This window comes from Lipotes vexillifer, unplaced genomic scaffold (assembly GCF_000442215.2).
Source record: "Lipotes vexillifer unplaced genomic scaffold, Lipotes_vexillifer_v1.1 scaffold1048, whole genome shotgun sequence".
Taxonomy (NCBI): domain Eukaryota; kingdom Metazoa; phylum Chordata; class Mammalia; order Artiodactyla; family Lipotidae; genus Lipotes; species Lipotes vexillifer.
The window spans coordinates 230,451-248,210 of record NW_006785351.1 but is presented as its reverse complement, the minus strand read 5'-3'; the positions used below and the strand labels follow the sequence as shown (position 1 = coordinate 248,210).

The following is a 17,760-nucleotide window of genomic DNA, read 5'->3' as shown; positions in this document are numbered from 1 at the left end:
CCACCATGGTAAATGACCATGGAATTCCTGATAAAATTAATTGCTACATATACACCTCACCAGACTTTCTGAAATAAATGAAAGAAGTTTAAAGACCAGCTTGGGCTGAACTTTCTCAATGATCATTCTTAACATTTATTTCATTAAAAAAAACCTCTACAGTTCAGATGGTGATTTCTAGGTAACAATGCCCAGGTAGCAGTGCAAATGGTGCACCTAAAATAACTATTGTGAGGGAGTTCCCTGTTGGCCGAGTGGTTAGGATTCCGGGTTTTCACTGCTGCGACCTGGGTTCAATCCCTGGTCAGAGAACTGAGATCCTGCAAAGCCGTGAGGCGTGGCCAAAAAAAAAACAAACCCCCAAACACAAAAAAACCCCACAAAACTGTTGTGAGCCATCACAAATAAAGTAGTCACATCTGCATGTAATTAAAATAGAATTGTTCTTTGTTGCTTAAAGTAGCATATATACATCATTTTTATTAATATTTTGACCCTAGCTATAATTTTAATATTTCATACTTAAATAATCAAATTTAAGAGCAATATTCTAGTTATCAATGACCTCTGTTAAACCAACAAAGAGATCCATGTTGTCGCTGTCTTGGCTTTCACTTTGGATAAGCCAAAATGCTAAAGCATGTCAAAAGATATAGTATACACCTCGGCTACACAAGAATACAACTTCCTGGTGGACATACCCACTTAAGTGCCTCACAAACACCCAAATAGCATGTTTTCTAACCAACCTACTTCTCTTTCTTCTATTCCCATCCTCCATCTGGTCACCAAAGCCACAATGTTGAAGTTACCTTAGTCTCTCCTTTCTCACATTAAATCAATCACTGAGCTCTGCTAGTTTACCTCTATATATTTTTCAACTTTGTCTCCTCCTTTTCAACCCTCCCATCCCTGTAATAGTTTAGAACATAGTGATTTTTTGCTAGACTACTGTGATAATCTGAGATTTCTGCATCTGGTCATATATCTACCCTTCAGAATGCAGCAAGTGTCAGAAAATGATTCCAGGAAGCCTGGAAACTTGGTTGCATTTAATATGCAACAGAAAAAGGTGGGAGACATCCAGATAGAAGGAAGAGCATTCACAAAAAGTGAGTCTGGGGCTTCCCTGATGGCACAGTGGTTGAGAGTCCGCCTGCTGATGCAGGGGACATGGGTTCGTGCCCTGGTCCGGGAAGATCCCACATGCCGCGGAGCAGCTGGGCCCGTGAGCCATGGCCACTGAGCCTGCGCGTCCAGAGGCTGTGCTCCGCAACGGGAGAGGCCACAACAGTGAGAGGCCCGTGTACCACAAAAAAAAAAAAAGTGAGTCTGGGTAAATGGAACATGAAAACTGTCAGGCAAGTCAGAATGGCTGGAGCGTTGGATGAGGTGAGAGATCAGGTAAGGAAAGTATTAAGTGGTAAGATCATGAAGATCTTTGTGGGTTTCAAACTATAATTCCATTTCCTATTGATTCCCACATGCCAGACAAATCAAAAAACCTACTGCCACAGACAATATTCAGAGGAGGAAGAAGAACAACAACAACTCTGAATCATTTATGTAACAATCATTGAAAGAATCATGTTCATACTTAGTGCATGTGCCAACCTCCCCACTACAATGCCTGCTGAGTAGCAGTATGTTCAAAAACTGAATAATGCCTTGAAATATGTCTGGAGTCAGAGACTTTAATTAACCTCTCTTACTTTTTAAAGTTCCATCTCAAAAGCCACTTCATTCTTTCAACCTTTCTGCCTGAATCATCTGCCACTAATTGAATGTTATGTCTCTCTTCCAGGCTCTCACAACCTTATATGTATCTCTTAGCTCTCACTCTTTTTCACTATGAATGTCTGACCATAATGTTGCTTGAATGTAAATTCTACAAGCCAGACTTTATCTCAACTGTGACTAACTTCAAGTCACCAAATTATTATGTTTATTTGTGCTTCTGAAGTGCCAAAAGGCACTGGTGTATAATAAAGAAGAAATGATAGTGGGAAGACAAAACTCACTCTTTACTTTTCTACCTTTAGATAGTTGCCATAAAGAAGAAACTTGAGAGCTCTAAAAATGGGATGTGGAAACCATGTTTGATTTTATGGCTACTTCCCATCCCTAAGGATCAGTAATCTAGACTTACATACATTTAAAACAGTTTTAGATGATACTCTGGAATTCTAAAACAAGCAACTGAAAGATCTCAGTAGCAAGAGGTAGACACTTCCAGTATTACAGAAGTAGACACTAATTTAGGGTGTGACAGCAAGGAAGGATATACATATTAAATAGTGGATGTTGTCACTTACCTGTCGAATTGACATGGTACAGAGAATATACAGGAAGATGAAGGAACAGTCTGTGGTATCGTCCCCCAGCAGATTTCGATGAGACAGTCCTTGGATGTAGGAAAGCGGGGTGAAAGGGAGCTTTGCCACCACTCTACCATCAAATCTAAAAGGGAAAAAACAAAGAACTGTTATTTTTGGAAGACTGACAAGCTTCTTAGTTCCAGAGAAGAATCTGGGACAGAAATAGAACTCTAAGTTCCTTGATCTCTAAAAAACAAAGAAAGGATAATATTCTAAAAAGAGACTTGAAGTATAAGGATGTAAGGAAGGGTGCCTAGATTTTTCCCATCAATCTTTTTCTAAACTAGTGATTCTTAATTTTTTCAGTATCAGGATCCTTTAACACTCTGAAAAATTACTGAGGACCCTAAAGAGGTTTCATTTAGAGGTTATATCTATCAATATTACTGTTTTATAAATTAAAACAAATTTTAAACCATTTATCAAATCATTTAAAAGGTAGTAATATTCAGTATGTTAACACAAGTATTTTTATGGAAAATATATTTTCCATACAGAAAAAGAATTTAGTGAGAGGAAAGGCTTTTTCACCCCAATCTCTTTAATGTTTTATTTAATAGAAAAATGTTGGATTCTCATAGCTGCTTCATTACTCAGGCTGTTGCATTACACACCCTATGAAGCCTCTGGAAAATTCCACTGTACATTCATGACAGAAGGAGAGTGAAGAAGGCAAATAACATCTTAGAATTATTACCTCAAGGACCTCCTAAAAGTCTCAGAGACCTCCAGGGATCCCCAGACCACACTTTGAGACCCACTGTTCTAAACCATGACACCAATAAGATTTTAAGAACCCTCTTTTCCAAGACTCAAAGATTCCCAGTATATACACATTAAACAGGATAAACACTTCTAGAGAGAAATTCATGGAATATACATAGTGGTGAATGAAAAATGGCTGGCATACATAATACTCTTGAGATAACTTTTAACATACTTCTAATGTTTGAAAGTAATTCCTTTTACTTTTTCTAAAATAGAAAAGAAAAATGTTTTGAAAAGAGAAAATCTTAGAAAAAAACTAGAAGAAAATATGTATCAGTGTTTATTTTGAGGTGCTGGGGATATAAACTTCTTTTATACTTTTCTATGAATAAGCTGTACAGTCAGACAATATTGAGAATTATAAATTAATGTGATTAAGGATAGTGATACTTCATAATATTAGAAAAATATATGACAGCATCAGTTACATTATCCAAATAAAGTCTTTAACTCCAGTTAAAATATCTAGAACATTCCCTCTTAGAAAAACATTTGGTATTTAGAATGTTTCTATAGAGGGAGAGGGAAAAGAGAGGTAGCATTACCATCTTTTTCGTTGGGGAAAAAAATCCCTAAATATCCATATTAACTATTGTGGTTATAAAGAGCTTCTTATACAGCTGAACTCCAAAGAATATAAATAGAATGAATTTGACATATTCTATACATATGTATCATTGTCCACTTACTATTTCCAACTGCTTTCCTAGTATATAGTTTGCACAGGGTAAGGGCTCAATCATGAACTGCTGTTACTTGGATATGACAAAAATATTTAAAGATCTGCTTGAAGTAGTTATTCTTATCTACTAACCTCACAAAAGAAAAACAAAGTATTGTAATAACTTTTCCAGGAGGAGATATTCCCATTCACTCACAGGAAGTATTATACACAGTTGTTTCAATATTTCCTGGTTATATGCTATATGCAGTATACTGTTCTACATATACCACTCTACTCTCCATCTACAGAGTTAAACTCTGAGGAGTAGGGCTGGAATAAATATAGCCCAAAATGTTTACCCCTCTTATTGCTAACATACACACCCAACAAATTCATCTTATATAGTCATTTTATTCCTTGACATTTTTGCCTTGAAATTGTAACCAAAAAGAAAATCTTTTACAACTAATAAATGAATTCAGCAAAGTTTCAGGATGGAAATCAACATACAAAAATCAGTTGCATTTCTATACACCAACAATGAACTATATGAAAAAAAGAATAAAACAATCCCATCTACATCAAAAACAATAAAATACTTAGGAATAAATTTAATCAAGGAGGTGAAAGATATATACACTGAAAACTATAAGACATTGATAAAGAAACTGAAGAAGACACAAATATATGGAAAGATATCCATGTTCATAGACTGGAAGAGTTAATATTGTTAAAATGTCTATACTATCCAAAGTCATCTACAGGGCTTCCCTGGTGGCACAATGCTTAAGAATCCACCTGCCAATGCAGGGGACAGAGGTACAAGCCCTGGTCCGGGAAGATCCCACATGCCATGGAGCAACTAAGCCCGTGTGCCACAACTACTGAGCCTGCACTCTAGAGCCAACGAGCCACAACTACTGAGCCTGCATGCCACAGCTACTGAGGCCCACATGCTTAGAGCCTGTGCTCCGCAACAAGAGAAGCCACCACAACGAGAAGCCTGTGCATCACAATGTAGAGTAGCCCCCACTCCTTGCAACTGGAGGAAGCCCGTGTGCAGGGAGGAAGCCCGTGTGCAGGAATGAAGACCCAATGCAGCCAAAAAATAAATAAATAAAATAGATTTATTAAAAACAACAACAACAAAGTCATCTATAGACCCAATACAATCTCTAATCAAAACTCTACTTTTCACAAAAATAGAAACATCCATACTAAAACCCATATGGAACCACAAAAGATCTTGAATAGGCAAAGCAATCTTGAGAAAGCTGGAGGCATCAAACTTCCTGATTTCAAACTATGTTACAAAGCTATAGTAATCAAACCAATATATTACAGGCACAAAAACAGACATGCAGACCAATAGAATAGAATAGAGAGCCCAGAAATAAACCCAGTCAACTAATATCTGACAAGAGCCAGAAATGCTCAGTGGCGAAAAGGACAGTCTCTTCAATAAATGGTGCTGGGTAAACTGGGTATTCACATGCAAAAGAATTACACTGGACCCCTATCATACACTACTCACAAAAATTAACTCAAAATGGATTAAGGACTTAAACATGATACCTGAAACTGTAAAACTTCTAGAAGAAAACGTAAGGAAAAAAGCTCCTTGACATTGGTCTTGGCAATAATTTTTTTGGATATGACACCAAAAGCACAAGCAACAAAAATCAACAAATGTGACTACATCAAACTAAAAAGCTTCTGCACAGCAAAAGAAACAAAATGAAAAGGCAAACTATGAAATGGGAGAAAATATTTGCAGACTATATATCTGATAAGGGGTTAATATCCAAAATATATAAGGAATTTGTACAACTCAATAGCAAAACAAAAAACTGCCAAATAATCCAATTAAAAAGTGGGCAGAGGATCTGAATAGATATTTTTCCAAACAAGACATACAAATGGCCAAGAAGTACATGAAAAGGTGGTCAACATTACTAACCATCAGGGAAATACAAATCAAAACCACAATGAGATTTCACCTCATGCCTGTTAGAATGACTATTACCAAAAGGACAAGAGATAACAAATGCTGGCAAGAATGTGGAGAAAAGGGACCCCTGGGCACTATTGCTGGGAATGTAAATTGGTACAGCTACTATGAAAAACAATATGGATGTTCCTCAAAAAATTAAAAGTAGAACTACCATATGATCCAGAAATCCCATTTCTAGCTATTTAGCCAAAGGAATTGAAATAAACTACTGTCTCAAAGAGATCTGTACTCCCATGTCATTGCAGTGTTATTCATAATAACCAAGATACGGAAACAACCTAAGTGTCCACCGACAGATGAACGGATAAAGAAAATGTGATATATATACTGTATACAAGTCTGACAGAGAAAGACAAATACTGTATGACATCACTTATATATGGAATCTAAAAAAGCTGAACTCATGGAAACAGAATTAGATTGGTGGTTGCCAGAGGACGGGGGTTGAGGGAAATGGGGAGATGCTGGTCAAAGGGTACAAACTTCCAGTTTTAAGATGAATAAGCTCTGGGCTTCTAATGTACAGCATAGTAATTATAGTTAATACTGTATTATATGCTTGAAAGCTAAGAGAGTAAGTCTTAGTTGTTCTCACCGCCACCACAACAAAATGATATTTATGTGAGATGAAGGATTTGCTAACTGACCTTACTGTGGTAATCATTTTGCAATATGTATGTGTATCAAATTATCACTCTGTACACCTTAAACGTACACAGTGTTCTATATTATATGTCATTATATATCTCAATAAAGCTGGAAAAAAGCTTTAAAAGAAAAAGGAGAGAGAAAACCTTTCATGTCCTATAAGTGAGTTATTCATTTATGTGTAACTGAACATTTAGTACGAATGAGACCTTAAACCAGCCACAAATATGCAGGAAAAAACCCCTTCAAATTAATTTTTCCAGGAGATTAGAGGTTTTCCATAGGAATATCTAAGAATAGACACCATTACTAGTGTGTAGTTGTGGCACACTCCCTCTAATAATGAAGAGTTAGGGAGAAAAAGAAAAAGGTGCAAAGAGAGAGATAGCTTATAATAGGTCAATTATTTCTTTAAGTGAACTTACTCTCTGCAGTTCCAGAGGGCAGGACCACTGCTCATGAACAGAACAAGCAGGCATATTTTGGTCCAGTAAAAGGAAGCACTTTCAAACCCTAAATACTACTCAGTAAAACTATATTATCTCAGAAAACATCAAGCTCCTCATCGTTGAAAATGATTAAAATTAATGGAAAATTATCTGCTAGAGGTATTATTGGAGGGATTTCCGTACTGACACAGAGATAATGTGTTAAAATGACTTTTAAGATCACTTCTAAGATTTAATGTTTCAGCTTTATGGAAATGATCCAGAAGAGAAGCCAAAGACAAATAAACAGCTGAATTTGGTGCCTCTTGTTGCTACTCTGGCAATCTGGAGCTCAAGTCCTTCCCATCTTAGTCTAACTTGAGGCTTTTTTCTTATCAACAATTGTAAGACTAAAATGGATATTAGAGATAATGTATTCCATTCTATAATAATAAACAGATGATCAAGGTGAAACTAAGAGAAATTATGCAAAAAATGAATAGTGATTGTTCAATACAATCAAAATATGTACTAGACTCTGTAATAACTGACACCCACATTACTTTTGTTTAGAACTGCTGAGGGATGGTGGGCTTTTTTTTCTATACTTTTTTTCCTTTTTTTCCCATTTAAATTTAAAATTCATACATACAAATATGATTAAATTTTGATTAAATTATTATTTGCTAATATTTTTAATGAAAAGAAAAAGAAAGAGGTACATTCGGTTTCAATCCCAGCTATTGTCTGGACTGTCATGTCACACGAACAATGACGTTTTATCTGGGGTTATGAAGATAGCATTGAATCTTACAAATTGGATATTCTGAACACCAGATCTGAAATGTCTGCTTTTCAGTATATGTGAAATAAAACTTGGAATTTGCTCACCAAAAAAAAAAAAAAAAATGTACTAGACTTTTAATCTCACATACCAGCTTATAAAAATAGAGATACATTCTTTAACTTCTAGGTGCTCACAGTCCTAGACATAAGAAATATATATATTTAAATTTCTGGTCTGAGCACAAAGACCAGAAAAAAAAACATGGATACCATTCAGCAACCATGCTCCTTGGTATCTATCCAAAGGAGTTAAAAACATGTTCACAAAAAAACCTGCACACAGATGTTTATGGAAGCATTATTCATAATTGCCAACTGATGAACCTGCAATGGCACCTCATTATCACCCAAAGTCCACAGTTTACATTAGGGTTCACTCTTGGGTTTTAATAAATGTATAGCAACATGTATCACCATTAAGTATCACACAGAATAGTTTTACACTAAAAAATCTTCTGTGCTCTGCTTATTCATCCCTCCCTCACACCTAATCCCTGGCAACCACTGACCTTTTTACTGTCTCCAGAGCTTTGCCCTTTCTAGAATGTCATATAGTTGTAATCATATAGTACGTAGCCTTTTCAGGTTGATTTCTTTCACTTAGTAATATGCATTTAAGGTTTCTCCATGTCTCTGCATGGCCAATAGCCCATTTCTTTTTAGCAATGAATAACACTCCACTGTCTGGATGTTCCACAGTTTATCCGTTTACCAACTGAAGAACATCTTGGTTGCTTCCAAGTTTTGGCAATTATCAAGCTGCAATAAACATCTGTGTGCAGGTTTCTGTGTGGACATAAGTTTTCAACTCATTTGGTTTCACTTTCACTTTTTATTCTACATTATACTGTTTGAATTTTTTAGAAGTACTTGTGTATTACTAGTATAAGAAAATCTTTTTCTTTTTAAACTTTGGTTCTGATGCGCACTCCTGGTTAATATCTACTACATAGGGCTTCCCTAGTGGCGCAGTGGTTGAGAGTCCGCCTGCCAATGCAGGGGACACAGGTTCGTGCCCCGGTCCGGGAAGATCCCACATGCCGGGGAGCGGCTGGGCCGGTGAGTCATGGCCGCTGAGCCTGCGCATCCGGAGCCTGTGCTCCGCAACGGGAGAGGCCACAACAGTGAGAGGCCCGCGTACAGCAAAAAAAATAAAAATAAAAATAAATAAAAATAAATAAAGAAAAGATCTACTACATAAGCTTTGGGAAGCTACCTGATATATCATAAACTAGTCATTTCAAATCATCAGGGAAAATATATTATTTGTTCCCTACCTGGTATTAACAATAGCTAAGTACTTGGTAAAGTTGGAAACTAACCACCAAAAAAAATTACAGATGAAACAAAATTTAAATATAAAAAATAAAAAGTAGAAAAAAATTTATATAATCTGGTATGAGAAAGGCACTATTTATATAACAGAAAAGAGTAACAGATTTGACATAAAAATTAACATTGCCCATATATCTCAAAGACAGCTTAATAGTCTCAATAAATAAAAAATTCTTATAAAAAGAAAATAAGGGAAAGAACATGAACTAGAAATTTAGAAATAGATAAACATAATAAATATATGAAAAGATGCTACATCTCACAAGAAATGCAAATTTTAAAAGAAATATTATTTTTTAGCTATTAGATTTGCAAATATTAAACAGATACATAATTCCCAGTGATGACAAATATATGAAGAAAGAACCACTCACAAGTACTGAGGGCAATAATCGAAAAATATAAATTAATAAAAAGCTTTCTAGGGGAATTCCCTGGCAGTCCAGTGGTTAAGACTCCGCGCTTCCACTGCATGGGGTCGCGGGTTCGATCCCTGGTCGGGGAAACTAAGATCCTGCATGCTGTGTGGCAAGGCCAAAAAAAAAATTTCACCTAAGCAATACTTCTAGGATATGCCTGAGGAAAAAATAAGTATACACTGGTGTACATACTACCTGTGAAAATTCTGTGTGAAGATTAATAGAAGATTATATAAGTTAGGGTACATCCATTCAATGGAATACTGACAGACATTAAAAATGATTATGCAAGATGGTGGCACAGTGGTTAAGACTCTGCCCTCCCAATGCAGGGGGTCCGGGTTTGATCCCTGGTCAGGGAACTAGATCCCATATGCATTCTGCAACTAAGAGTTCACATGCCACAACCAAGGAGCCCACGAGCCACAACTAAGACCTGGTACCACCAAATAAATAAATAAATAATTTTAAAAATCCTAGCCTGCATGCAGCAATGAAGACCCAACGCAGCCAAAAAATAAAAATAAAAATATAAATTTTTAAAAAATTAAAAAAAAATCCTCTAAAAATGATTATGCAAGAGTTACAAATACTGTATTTAAAAAATTATCACAGGTAACTACAGTAGGTTACAAAACAACCATTTTGGGGTATAAAAATTAATACATACAAATATCTAAATGTTTGTATACGGACAGAAGTAGTACAAATCTTGAAAGGACACGTACTCATTTGAGGAAGGCAGAGTGATCTTTACTTCATATTTTATACATTTATATATTATTGGAATTTTTCCAGTAAGAATTTATTACTTCAATGATTACAGAAAAAAATGTAATAAAAGGTTACACCTGAGGGGAAAAATATGGCATTGGGAGAAAAATATATTTGAATCAGATGCCCTTCCCATAGAGCAGCCGTTCATACCATGATATGTTCACAAATAACATTTAAGAAAGAGAACCACATGAATATAAGGCAGCATTACCACTGGTAGAAATGGCCACCATTCTTTCTTCCTTTTCTTTTTTTTAAAATTCAGGTATACATAAGTTTTACAATATTAAATAAGTTCCCGGTGTACAACATAGTGATTCGCAGTTTTTGAAGATTACACTCCATTTAGAGTTATTATAAAATATTGGCTATATTCCCCACAGTTCTTTCTTAATCAGCCTATTTTGTTAGAACCCACCTGTATATAAGACTAAGGAATAAAATCAAATGCTGAACTTCAAGCAAAGCAGTGATTCAAATTTATTGTAGGTATCACACAATAAAGCCAAGACCAGCAAGAATAGCTCTACATACACACACCACTAACCTATAAAAATATTATTTTAAAAATCTGAAGTATGAGAAAAATAAGATGTTAAGCATCAAATTTTTTTAAATATAGATGAGTACTTAGCTAGCTCTATACTGTCCAGAATGTGACAAATTAAAGAATATTTGAGTATTTGAGTTGTATCAATGAAGTTTACTAGTTAACTACAAAATCTTTCAGTGTTTGGTTTGCCTGGTAATCCACGGTGATATATACCTAAGAAATGAAAGAAAGCATAGCAGTGACAAAAGGATACTGAGTTTAGAGTTATAAGTTAGAAATTATGAGACTTCTAGAGACCTTGGGAAAGTTATTTAATCTTCCAAAGGTCCTTTTCAGCAGTAAAGGTCTATGATTTTAGTAATCACTGGTTAAGTGGAAATTTTGCATTAAAATCATTTTGGACATTCCCTTTGGTGCCTCACCTAAGTAAAAATAACCACTCCCCTTTCCCCCCCCTACTATATTTCACACACACACACACATCCATCAATGTACTGATTTGTTTGTCCTTTCTTTCTATAAAATTTTGATATTACTGAGGGCAGGGAATACATCTTATTTGTTATATTCTGATACTTAGTACAATGCCTGGCACAAAGTAGGCCCTTGACAGGTGGGAAGAGAAGAACAGACTGGAGGTGGGGCAGGGTGTGGGTACAAGGAGAGAGCGACAGACAGGTAGAAATGAAGCAGGGGAGGAAGAGTAGGAGAAAGGAAAGGATAAGAGTGAGCGAGGAAAATGCGTGGGATAGTTCAGGAGAGCTCTGAAAGGTAAGAAATGACAGCTTGTCATCTCTGGATATTTTCCCAGGTTCTGTCAAAAGCAGTCCCACAATTACTCAGGCCTGCTACATGCTAGTTTAGACAACAGTAACCTACCTTATTATTAAACAAGATTATAGTTGTTAAGACTCTATTTTAAGAGTCAAAACATCTCTGTACGACTACCTTCATTTTGAAGAATTTTGTTAGTAAGGAACTTAAAAACCCAGGAGACATACTAAATTCTTTTTAGAGGACCCATAAAACCTTAGTCTTTGCCTTACATATAAGATATCTTCAATATTAAGAGGGTGAAACAGTTATCATATAATTGTATTCCATCAAAATTAAATTTCCCTTGATTTTGACAACTGGATTGAGTTATCAAAATCAAACTGTCCATGTTCTTAGGAAATACACACTTTAGTAGTTATGGGTAAAGGGGCATGAAGCCTACAACAAACTCTTGAATGATTCAGAAAAATATACAAATAATGTATGAATGAGTACATATATGATATGGAGAAACAGAGAAAAAAGGAAAGCAAATGAGGCAAAATGTTAACAATTGTGAATCTGGTTAATCAATGTACTATTCTTGTAACTCTTCTGTAAATCTGAAATATCAAAATATTACCAAAAAAGCTAATTGTTCACATATACACACACATAGAGCAATATTTAGATAAAACCATATAAAAGGCTACTCACATAGAATTAAACATTCCCATTAGGGCAGTAAAACAAAAGCCAATTGCAAACATGGATTTCATTCGAACCTGGAAGGAAACCAACGAATTGTTATTTTACACTAGAGAAAAACCACCACTAAAGCACACCCCAAAAGTTTTGGTTTACGTCATTTCTAAAAGATGCTCCTTGGCAAAAAGCTGTTTATTGGCTAACCCACCCTCCATCTCCAAGGCCTCTTCTCTTTGCCAGCTTCTGATGAATAGTATTGGGGTGGTCATATGACCCAACTCTGGCCAATGAGATGTAAGTACCAACCAGAACTTTTAAAAGGGACAAACTTGGCTAGCATCCCTTTAGGCCTTTTGCCCATACTTCTTGCCTGGAATGAAGAACATAATGCCTGACAGTAAAGCACCATCAAACAACCAAACGACCATAAGCTAAGGAAGGTTAACCTGAGTCCTTAGTGACATTACTGTGCTGCCACAGCAGCCCAGGACTACCAACCTCTGCACCTCTTGTGCAAGTGAAAAAAATTTTATATGTTTAAGCCATTATTAAGCATTTTGTTTCTTGCAGCTAACTTCTTTCTTAATCACATGTGCCATAAAAGTATAAACAAATAAAAGATCATAAAGATATAAGATTAACAGTTTATCAGCAATTTTTATCTATTCTTTCTGCAGTTTCCAAATTTGGTCTCATGAACATGTAATAATTGCAACAACAGAAAAGCTATTTTCAAAAAAAATGCACTTCTAAATTATGATCTTTCTTAATAAGAATTTCAAGAAACAGAAGATAAAATAACACAGCAAAGGTCTCTTGGTAAGCAAAAGACAACTGTTGCACAGTTTAGATGTCCTGTGTTGAATATACAGAAAGTAAGTAGAAAGATAAGCCAAGCCATATAATTAGCCTACCTACACCTCAGAAAGACATGCTTGAACTCTACTCTTTATAAATAATGAGTAAATGGCTAATAAAATCACTTTTCCTTACACTTTATGATATGCCTGACCCTCAGATCAAAAGGCCTCTTAAAGAATAAAGGCCACAATAAAGGCCATCTATGATGCTCCAACTCCTATTTGGGATTACCAGGTCACCATAAAGCCAAAGATTCAGCAATAACATGAGGAAGAAAAAGAAAATAAGCTACTTCATTTGAAAACGTAAGGGGGAAGTTAATAAAAACTGTGTGAAAGGGACAAATTATGACTTCGAGAGACCCTTAAAAAAAGCTATTCATATTACTAACACGAAGCTTCAGTCCAGTAGCATATTTTCACTTCTATTTGGTCCAGGAACAACCATGATATTATTTATAGCCTGCATAACTATAAATTTCTGAAAAGGTAAGTGCAGTGTACTTGATGAAAATCAGGGTCTTTTGCTGAAAAACATGTGGTTTATCATGAAGTTATATTTAGGACTCTTACCATTGATAGATCCCTGTTATTATTCTTCAGTTTCTCTTCTTGCCGCTCTGCAAAGAATTAATGAACTGGTTAATATACACAGCGCTGAGAGCAAAGCAGATGTTAAACTGTCTCTGCCTGATGACTATAATAGCACTTCTGCCTCAGTATCACTTAATAAGATAAGCTGAATACATGGAATACTGTATACTTTGTACTAACAGAAAATTCAAATGCAGCAGGGCACCAAAATAGTTCAAATTAAATAAATAAAAATATTTAAAGTTTAATTTAAACTTGAAGTGTCTGGACTCTGTACATTAAGATATACTCTTACATTACATCAAAAGGAAGTATAACCATAATGACTGTACTTAGGTTTCAAGTATTAATTACCCATCTGTTATGATTTTTTCCCCCCTCTTTCAGTTTCTTTAAGAGAGCATGGAGTCTAAAAATTAAAAGCCAATTAAGATGAATTTAAGATTCAGGTTCTTTCATATTACAGTCAAATCAATCTAAAAATAAGCATAGTTTCATAGTTAAGTCACTTGGAAAGCTAGGAAATTTGACATATATTTCAAGAAAATTGTTATATACACAGAACCTAACCACTAAAGAAGTCTCAGTTGTACATTACTGACCTTATTTACTGTATTCCATCAACGTAAGGGACTTTATTGTACTTATGAAGAAAATGAGGCCCAGCAAAGGCCCAGCAAAGGAGAAGTGACTTTTCAGAGACCACACAGGTATTTATGCCAAAGCCAGGACAAGAATACAAGTTTCCCAACTCCTAACCCAATGATCTCTATATATAGCTCTATATATACTATGCTACTGCTTTCTTTGATTATGCATTTTTATCACCAGGATCAATTCATTCAACAAATACTTATTGATTACCTACTAAATGCCGAGCACTTTTCTGAGCACTAGGGATAAATGAATGAACAAAACACACACAAATCCTCACCCTCACAGGAAGTTTATGAAGTTAAAATATAATACCCTCTAAAAAAAATATACAATTGGAATATATGAAACTGGTGTGAGGGCTGCAAGTTCAGGCAGTTAAAGGAAAGGAAGGAAGAACAGGCCTATAGGAACCACAGACTGGAGTGTAGTTTCCAAACAATGTACAGTGAGATGAATATATGTTTCCTTGTCCTAAATCGTTCCTATCCAGTTTGTTTCCCCTAGGAGGAAAGGATACAGGCAGGAGAAAGTGGGGATTATGAAGATATATGGAAGAAAATGAACAAAATGGGGTGGAACTAAGGTGTATCTCAGGGGCTAGAGCTCTTTTTCTACCTGAGCAGCCCTCTTAAGATGTAATAAGACTTTTTAAAATTGGGTGTTTGAAGATTGGGATGATTAGAAGGTAAACAGGCATAAAACCAAGTAGAGGGGGAAAAGGACTACCACTGAGACATGAAAAGAAAGGTATAGAAAAGCATCTATGCTAGAAACCTTGGCACATCCTTGACTCCCTATTCTATCTTCAATCAAACACCAAGTCCTATTAATTATACCTCATAAATACTTAAGAAATCTACCTCTTCCTCTCCTCCTTACTATCACTTCCTTAGTTAGGATTTCTAACATCTCTTGCTTATATTACTTTCAAGTCTCCTAACAGATCTGCCTCCAAACTTGTTCCCTCAAATCCATCTTCCACATAAATGCAGTCAGATCTACTTAAAAGGCAAAACTGAACAAAATCTTGATACTCCCCAGCTTAAAATCCTTCCATGGCTTTTCATCCCTACAAGATCATGTTTCTTTTTTTTTGGCCACGCCACGCAGCATGTGGGATCTTAGTTCCCCCCATGAGGGATCAGACACACCCCCTGCAGTGGAAGCGTGGAGTCTTAACTACTGAACTGCCAGGGAAGTCCCAAGATCATGTTTCACTATCACCTGCAAGTCCTGCATCTGGCCCCTGCTTACTTCTGCAGCCACATTTCCAACCACTCCCATAAATTTTTATGTTCTTACAATACCAAACAACTTTAAGTTCCTGTATATATGATGCTTTTCTCTTGATTCAGTGTGTTTGTTCATAAAGTCTCTTCTACCTTGGGTGACCAAGTGTCCCAGTTTTCCCTGGACTGTTCCAGTTTTGGCTCTGAAAATCTCACATCCCAACAAACTCCTCGGACTAGACAAATTGGGATGGTTGGCTACCCTACTTCCACCTAGACTGTTTTATCCTACCCTATCAAACCCTTTCCTGGCTAGCCTGTACTCAACTTTTAAGCCTCAGCTCTTGTGTCACCTCCTTTTGACAATCTTGATTCCTTAAACAATACTATTCCAAAAAGCTTTCTACAATTATGAAAATATCCTACATCTGTGCTGTCAGTACAGTAGTCACTAGCTACATGTAGCTACTGAGCAATGAAATGTGACCAGTATGATCGAGGAACTAAAATTTCAACTTCATTTATTAATAATTTTAATTAACTTAAAATCTGAACAGTCAAATATAGCTACAGGCTGCTGTATTGGAAAATGCAGTCTTAGACACCGGATTAGAAGTCCTTTCTTTATGCTTCCAGAATATTCCAAGCATATCTCTATCATTATACTCACCGAGTTTATACATTTTGTTATAATGATCTGTTTATGTACTTGACAATGCAACTAGATGGCAGGCTCCTGGAGGATGAGGACTTCTTCATCTTTGTATCCTCAGTAACTGGCAAGTAGTTAGTTGCTCAGTATTGTAGTATACGCTCAATATTGCTTAATGAATCAGCAATATAATAAAAGCTGATCTGAAGATACCCTACACCAAAAATCCCTTTCCTGGGACAGGAGTCTTTGATAAAGCTGGTAGCCTGAAGAGGCACTTAAAGCCTGAAAGGCTGAGAGGACACTAAAGTGACACAGTTTTTATGAAGTTCTATTCCACTTTTTTCAATTATGTCCAAACAGAAGCTCTAACCATATGTAGTGTCAAGGTAGACTGTATGTATACATGGCTTAAGAAGAATACAGCAGTACAGGTTTATGATATATCCCAACACTACTGTGCTTGGTTCCTGAAGATTTTTCAACTCAAATTGTTTTTAGGTGCCTACCATATACAAATAAAGTAGGTTTTGTTGGTGTCAAATAATTCAGAAATAAGTTAACATTCGTCTGGTTTTGGAGGGGATAAAAGAAACAGAGTCAAGTTTCTTACGACCTTGATGTGCTGTTGGTAGGAAATGCTAAGATGCCTCAAGAAGCATAAACACTACAAGCACTATAACATTTAAAGTCCTAGACAATGAAAGAGTTTTCAGAAATCCAGAAATGCCCATGTGGGAAACAGCAAACCTGATCTAATAGAAATGTTACCAATAGGGAAGCAATTTCAGGTACTCCCCAAGTTATGAACAATAAACTTGTAAATATCTCCATAAAGCCACCGTTAGGTTTATATACCTCCCCTCTTCCCAGTAACCCCAATGCCTAATCTAAAGTTTTTCCATTTTCAGTTTTCTCCATTCCCAGCTCAGTTAATTGTATCGCAGATCCTCCTAATCTCTCTCTCTCTCTCTCTCTCTCTCTCTCTCTCAATACCCATGCTCTCTTTTACCCTCTTTCTTTCCGGTCTTAGAAAATTATTAAACTCCTTCTCTATCTCTCTTCCATTATGACTACCAAACCGTGGCTCTAATAAAACTGCTAGGCAAAGATTTATTCTATTCATTCTCATTATTTTAAAATGTAAGATTCAAGTTTTACAAGGATATTCTGTTAGACACAATGAGAAATGAAACATTTAAGTCCTTAAAAGTACTTAAAACATCCTTTTAGAGTTTCTCTCTCATACTGTAATCAAATCTACTTTTCTTTAAGCCTCAATGATTTAAGTAAATTTTAAATGTTATTTCCTAACCAATTTTGCTTTTAATTACCAGCAATACAAAAGAGGAACAAAAACAAAACCAACTATTGTCCCTAAAAATAAAGTTTTTACATTACATTATGGGTTAAATAAGCTTATGAAGACAGGTTTGTCAATATAACCACCATGTAATACATGGTTTTATAAGAA

At 35.8% G+C, this 17,760-nt stretch overlaps 1 protein-coding gene across 1 annotated transcript in view; it reads right to left on the bottom strand.

Moving 5' to 3' along the window:
* The window catches only part of TMCO1 (transmembrane and coiled-coil domains 1), a 45,695-nt gene that overhangs the window by 11,167 nt on the left and 16,768 nt on the right, over positions 1-17,760 (bottom strand). Inside the window, exons 4-6 of the mRNA XM_007457389.1 lie at positions 13,728-13,774; positions 12,304-12,371; positions 2,316-2,460 (exon numbers count right to left, since the gene is read on the bottom strand). Of these exons, the coding sequence (XP_007457451.1) occupies positions 2,316-2,460; positions 12,304-12,371; positions 13,728-13,774 (260 nt within the window). The remainder of the gene's footprint in view (positions 1-2,315; positions 2,461-12,303; positions 12,372-13,727; positions 13,775-17,760) is intronic.